Source organism: Rhea americana, unplaced genomic scaffold (assembly GCF_003343005.1).
Source record: "Rhea americana isolate MKP2758 unplaced genomic scaffold, rheAme1 scaffold_59, whole genome shotgun sequence".
Taxonomy (NCBI): Eukaryota; Metazoa; Chordata; class Aves; order Rheiformes; family Rheidae; genus Rhea; species Rhea americana.
In genome coordinates this window covers 504,522-511,749 of record NW_028186745.1, presented here as the reverse complement: position 1 = coordinate 511,749, position 7,228 = coordinate 504,522, and the positions used below count along the sequence as shown (strand labels likewise).

General features: G+C 42.3%; 1 protein-coding gene across 1 annotated transcript in view; it reads left to right on the top strand.

Annotated features, from left to right (window-relative positions):
- Positions 1-7,228, top strand: part of TSPAN7 (tetraspanin 7) — a 25,005-nt gene that overhangs the window by 335 nt on the left and 17,442 nt on the right. The window contains exons 2-3 of the mRNA XM_085319451.1: positions 3,031-3,219; positions 5,322-5,396. Of these exons, the coding sequence (XP_085175577.1) occupies positions 3,031-3,219; positions 5,322-5,396 (264 nt within the window). The remainder of the gene's footprint in view (positions 1-3,030; positions 3,220-5,321; positions 5,397-7,228) is intronic.

The window sequence follows — 7,228 nt, the reverse complement described above, 5'->3', positions numbered from 1 at the left end:
AAAAAAAAAATCATTAAAGGATTGGTAGGAAAAAAAGAAAGTACCGTGATTTTTGTCTTCAGGAGCAAAATTCTGAGCTGTGCTGTTGAGACTCTAGCTATATCTAAGGCATTTCCTTGTAGAAACCTCTTTTCCCATTCCCTATCAACACTGTGCCACTAGTGGAGATTTGCTAGAATTTTATACCTCACCACAAAGTGCAAGATTTTCTAAAGCCATGGAAATAAGTGTTTTATTAAGAAACAGAAGTGGGATAAGCCATCAGTAGTCTTGGCTCCTTTCTTCCAAAGACTTTATGCATCATAGGTTGGTTAGGCTCCCCTGAGATATAAGAAAACCAAACTTTTAAAATGCCTAGTTCAGAGTTAGTAATTGTTTTAAATAGCTGAATAAAAATGCTTTTTTATTATAAGGCTAGAATTCTCTTTCAGATGTGAAGCCGCTTGTTTCTTTTGGCAGTGAAGACTGATTTTACTTTTCCCTGAGGACGATGGTAAAACTTTCAACAGCTCAGGCACAGAAACCAGCGCTTTGTCTAACTGGAGGCCAGAGACCAAAATTTGTTCTTTGGGTTTTTGAGTTCCCCATAACCTCGCTTTCTGACTTTGTTTTTAACCTATTAATCTGGACCTTCTGGGAGAATTTTTGTTAGAAGAGAGACAGAGGTTAGGATATTCTCTCCTTTCAGGGGCTTTGTATAGGGACAAGGCAAAACTCAGATGGGATGTTTGATGGCTGTGGTTGTGCATGCTACTTGGTAATTTTTTTGATGTCAAATTGTTGGCTGAGGGATTACAGGAGTGAAGGAATCGGCATTTTTYGAAGGGTTGCATTGAAAGAGAAACAGAAGTTGGATTTACTCTTCACTCCACCCTGGGCAGGAGAGCAGAAATCTGTACTAATCCTGCTCTGAAGGTGTGACCAAAATACCAACACCGAGGGTAGCTGATCAGAAGCAAGAAGGGGAAGTGTAGAGAAACAGGAGGAATTGATGTGCTTACCTGGACAGTGCTGAATGCCAGTGTGCTCTGAAGAGGAGCCAGCGAGGGGCGTTTCTGTGGGGGAGACATGGAGGCCCCCCCCCCAGACAGCAAAGAGCTAGCATGAGAAAGTGCCGCAGGTGGGGGATGAAGAGAAGAGAAGRGGCTAAGAGGTGTTAAAATTGCCAATGATTAGGTAATTTTCTCTAGTACGGAAAAGATCTTCTCTCTGCCTGTACATTCATTCTGTTTCTCTCTAGACTCTCTCTTTTGTGTTTTTTTTTTTTTTATCCCCTGTGTCCCTCTCCCCATAAGTTTCTTCAGAGCGCCTGTTTTGTATCATCCCTCCTACTGGTATTTTCTTTATGAGGCTCTGATTATTCAGCAGTCCCACTGAGTGTAGCTCCCCCCTCCAGAAGGGGAAAAGCACTGCGTCTGAGCAGCATTTGCTCTTGCTCCAAGTATGCAGGTAGGACAGAGGAAGGTCTCCTTTGTCCAGGAGTACAGAGCAGCAGGACCTGTGGACATGACTGAGAGAGGAGCAACAAAGGTGCACCCTTCTTAGTCCTTCTTGAGCCAGCGTAGGGAAAAGAAGTTAAGCAGTTGTTTACCTTCTTCCTTTGAGAAGGCTTTTCTGGAATTATTTCGTATCACCCGTTACAAATAGAGGCTGAAAGAGAGATCGTGTGAAATAGCTCAGCTGGGGAGGAAATTTTTGGTGCAACAAAACTGTGAATGCAGGTCCCCTCTGTGAACAACTGCAGGGCAACCCTGGTGTAATAGTGTTGAATTTCCAAGATCTCACAGCAGTATAAAGATGCTCACAAGAGAAGATTAGAAAGCAAACAAAAGAATGCCAGGACGTTTCTTCTATTTCTGCCTCTCATTAGCAGCCTTCAGGAGCTAATAAGCAGTTCTGAGAGGTTTCAGGAAGCATTTGCAGACCTGACACTCACAGGTGGCACTTCATGTTTTATCTTTGGGTCATACCGTGGGAACAAATTACATGTGTACAGTGCTGAAGCAGATATGTCAGCTCTGAGCCATGTTAAACCTACGTAGTGAACTAATATTAGTAGTGATTAGTTCAAGCTGCTTCACAGCTGCAAGGAAACCAGGAGTATTTTCACCTGCGTTACTCCTCCTTCATCACAGTCATCCCTTCCCTGTATTGCCCTCCCTATCTCTGCCATTGTATGGGGGCTACAGTGAAGACTACCTTAATGATTTTTTGAATTCTTTTTTTTTTTTTAAAAAATCATGATTATTCTTGTTAACAAGATAGAGCCATTGGGCTCCCAGCGCAGAGACCTGTTGTGGCCTTCCTAAGCACCTGAGCAATACAGGATTGGCTGCTGCCTGATGTTRGCATGGGGCATGGCACTGGCCTCCACTGTGACCCAGTCGGCACTAGGAGCTTGCRCACAYTGRCTGCCCTGCAGCATGACTGTCTCTRCTTGCACATCTCAGGCAAGAGGCTGAGCACTCCTCCTGAGRCCCACTGATTTCCTCCTGCTCAGAGGCAAAATTTGTGCATGACCAAGGTAAATCCATGAATRCATTGAGGAGGTAGAGAAAGACTCTTCTTCTCGTGTCCCTGAAATTGGGTACTTCCATGCTAAGAAAGACAAGACATCAAGTAGAAGGTTTTGGTTGTTCAGGTAGTTCTCAGGGCAAAACTCAGGACACTTGAGGTAGCAGTGGTTATTGTTGGCTTTTGTAAGAGTGGTTTAGTTGGCTACCTTTCCCAGGCATGCTGTAAGAGTAGAGAGCCTGTTTCAAGCGCTAGTGGTGGTACCTGCAGGCAGAACGCTTTATTGTCCCTTAGCAATGGTCAGCATTGTAGTGATCAGTCCTTGTGCACCTTTAATGCAACATCTCCAGATACTGGATATTAATTTTCTCAGTCAATCCCATTGGAATTAGTGAGARTCTTGAGGCTTCCTTTCGCTGTGATGACAGCAACAAAGAATTTCTTCAGGGTCACTGTGTGCTGAATTTGGATGTCTTTACTGACACCTCTTGACTGTTTTCTCCTTCTGCATTACAGATCACAGGTGTTATCCTTCTTGCAGTTGGAGTGTGGGGCAAGCTCACTCTAGGCACATACATCTCTCTCATTGCTGAAAACTCCACCAATGCCCCTTACGTGCTTATTGGAACGGGTACCACAATCATCGTCTTTGGGCTTTTTGGCTGCTTTGCCACTTGTCGTGGCAGCCCATGGATGCTGAAGTTGGTAAGTAAGCCAAAGTGCCTTACGGTAATGAGGGAGAGGTTTCACGAATGTATTGTGATTCTTTCCCTTCCCCCSTAAGTTTCACCAGATGTTAACGTGGTCTTTAGACATAGAAACTAGACTTTATTGACCTTAATGTTCAACATGTGTGTCTTTCTGACAAAGAAGAGGAAAAAATGCTCTTGTCGAAACCATTTGGTGACTGAGTATGAATGAATTTTGCGACTGCGCAACATACAGGCCCATGTGTGTTTGGGAGCAAGGTAAAATGCTGCTGCTGAATTACTCTGTGAGTAATCCTGTGATTTTTCTGATGTGAAGTCTATGGACAAAATAGTTGGTACCTTCTAAATGCACACCAGCTTTTTTTTTCCTTCCTAGCATTCACTAGAATAAAGTAAGTCAGTTCCAGAAAACTAAGCTCTATACTGTATGTTTGTCCACATCTCAAAAGAAGCATGGAATTGAGGTACACTAAGCATAGATACAGCAGCCATCTCTCTGTATAATTTTCTATATTCTGAGTTTTTCAGTCTACCTTAAAATGCAAAGTAACTATAGGTGATGAATTAGAGAATGATAAAAGAAACTGTTTCGAGATGTATTCAGGAGTAAAATTTTACATGTGTAATGATTTAAAGGGTGGAAATACCACTTGTGAAGCACTGAGGTAGTGGAAAAGGGCTTGACAGTACAATACATTTCCTGTTAGGATATTTTGTGGCTTATTTCCTGGGGTGATGAGATGATTCTTGTCCAACTCCAACCAGATTTGAAAAGGGACATCCTCAAGAAGTTTATTTCCTAAATTGATGTCTCAGTAGGGAAAGAACAGCAGATGCAGATGGGTCACCAGGTGTGTGCTGGCTGGCCAGTTGGTGTGGATCTAGCACTGTCTTGGGCATACCACTGTTGTCTCTTGCTGTCAGGGTGCATGTAGTGGCTTATCAGAGTTATCACAGTCCAGATGAGAACAGGATAAAGGGCGAAAGAGGATATAAATCCACAGGAAATCAGGTTCTGCTAGTTGCCCCGTAAGTCACGTAACTTGTTTATAGGTAAATCCTCTGACTTACTGTGGCACATGCTGTTCCAAACACATGGTTTTATTTTCATTGTACACATAAGAAACATTTCAAAACTGTGTTTCTATCCTAAAAGGAATATTGACAGTGATGTGACAGCTGCATTAATACTTTTTCTACTTCTGCCTTTGTTGCTGTCCTCCCTTTCCCTTTCCTAACAACCTTCCATTGAAAATAAATTTCCCTTTTTCTGTTAACTCCTACAAGTACTGAATTTAATTTAAAGTGTTTCCTTTTTAATTAACTGTTGAGTTACTTAGTATGTGAAGAAGAAGTTGCCCCCCGCCCTGCCCCAGGAGATTAAGGCCCAACTTCAGATGTGACCAACCTACTTAGCATTCTCTTTCTTTATTTKTTTATCATATATATTTTTAATAGTCTGTGAGCAACCATACTGCAGACTCTCCTGTCTCCAAGGTTCATTTAGTTCTAAATCCAAATGCTTCTCCAAATCCAAACATGGACCTTGACTCAGCAAAGTGTTTRGGACATCTGTCTAGTACCACTATGAGAATATTTCCAGTGAAGTCAATGGTTCACTGCAGCCATTTAAGAAACTTCTAGAATTAGGCTGCAAGTCCCAGTCTGGCAGTGAGATATATATATGCACCAATACACCTGGATAAGCCTATTTACTTTGGTAGAGTGCCATACAAATTTAAAGAGTCCATTTGTATTCCTTATGAGCAGATCAAAACCTTAGTGACTTGTGATCCATTTCTGCCATGTAAGAATATGTATTTTTATATGAGAATGCTAAGAAATATAGGTACAGAAATGTCAGGAAAACTAGTAATTAAAGAAGGCATATCATTTGTGAGTTATACAAAAACTTAACAATATATTCATATAGTAACTTAAAGGTCTTTGGAAAGAGTTGTATAGGTTTTTTTAACATCTTTAAAGAGGATCTAGAACAGACAGTTAAAATCAAATTTCTGTGTGATACATGAGCAGTATTTGTGCTGAAACAAAAGCATGTCCTGTTCAGACTTCTCTTGCCTCTTTCCTTTTCAGTATGCCATGTTCTTGTCCCTGGTATTCCTGGCCGAGCTAGTCGCTGGTATTTCAGGATTTGTGTTTCGCCATGAGGTAAGTAGAAATGTGCTGAGGTTGCATACAGCAGCAGCTCTCTGAGCAGGAGTTGCTGAAAAGTCCTTTGGAGCACAGAGAATTTGTAGATTGCAGAGTTCAACGGTTCCATGTGCATCTCCAGGGTTGCAGCTGATTTCAGCAGTAACACATACAGCTCTTAAAAACTGATATGTTCCAAATGAACGGATTTAGTCAAAGCTCTTGGCCTCTGCTGGTTGGTATTTACTCTGGAGCTATCATTTTTTGTGCGTCCATCATGTACAATCTTCTTTACCCTTTGAATATGCTGAGGGCTGCAGAATAGATTAAATACTTTTCTTAAATGCAGCTTCTTTAGCCAGGCAAGCAGTTGTTTATATAAGGCAGAGAGTATTTTCTGAGAATACTTCTTCAAACCAAGCTCGTTTCCTTAAGTCTTGTAAATCATGTGCGTGTGTGATTGTTTTTCTATTCTGAGAATAGGGAGAGGTTAGAAATAGCATGTGGTAGGAAAGTGGGGCAGAAAGAAGCTTTAAAAGAGCTTGACGATCTAGATTTGTAGTAGCACTTCTGCTTTACCTGCTATAATTGTGACTATCTCTAATTTTAAGTCCATGGACCTACATGCTATTAGTACTGAACCAGGACAATCCAAGAGACCTTTTCTGTCTCTTCTTTTTGTATTAGTTGATTTTATAGTCTCCTCTTCCGAGCTTTCTCTTGGTATAAACTTTTCTGGGGTCTGTCTTTACAAGTGATGGACAGTTTTTAATTTGATTCTGAAATACCTGTCCGTTTGTTGAGGGTTACCATTTCACCTGGCCTCACTGGTGGCATCTTGGGCATCATGCTACTGTTCCCTTTTGGGAGAGCCTGTCTTTTGTGAAGGTCACAGCAGTCAAGTTGCTCAAGTCACCCATCCCTTTTGCTGCCCAGTTTGAATGCCTTTTGTGGTGATGTGCCTTGACCTTCTCCAGCTGAGAGAGCTCTTACTCCTTACCTTGGATGCTGTGAGCCCAGCTTGCTCCCTAGTCCAGCAAGTCACTTTTTCTTATGATACTACTGTCCTCTGTTTCCTGGCTGGGTCTGTGTCACAAGGAAGTGCAGGCTGCTCCCTTTCTCTGCTCAGATCATCACTCTCAGCTCTTTGACATAGACCTCCTCCCCTCCACCAACCCTTGCTGTGCTTAAAAGCTCCCAGGCACTTGGAAGATAAAGGTGAAGTGCAGCTGGGAAGACAATTCAAAACTATTTTTGCTTTTGCCCCCTATCTTATGCCTATTTGACATTGTCTTGTGTTTCATGAAAGACCKTGTCATTTGCCATTGTCATGCTCTCAAGTGACACATTCTCTCCTGGCTTCCCAGAGTGTTCTTGGTCAGGATCCTAGCATTGGACCGCCCCCCCCCCCCCCCCGCTTTTCTGTCGTGGTAGTCTATGCCCCCTGGACATTGGCCTGGTCTGTGGTACTGCAGTCCCTGCCACATGCTCTGCCAGAGTGTGACTCAGTTCAGGCTCCCTGTGGATGTCTGTGAAAAGAGATGAGCATAGAGCCTCCTTCAAACTCAGTGCCAGAGCAAAGTATTTGGGAAAAAAGCATCAGTAGATATCTTTCTTATAGGCTAACTCTCCTGTGCCATCTTGGTCATCTGGCAGGCTTGACTTCCGCACCTCCAGCACATCCCTATATGCATCTATCTGCTTCCCTTTGACAGCTTCCCTGCGTTTTCTAAGGGACTTTAAAATGTAATGGTTTTTGTGTTCCTTTAGTGGTCATGTTTTTATATTTTTTCTGATTGCAACTAGTTTTGTTGGTTAGACTGAAAGAGAGGGAAAATAATTTTTCTCTC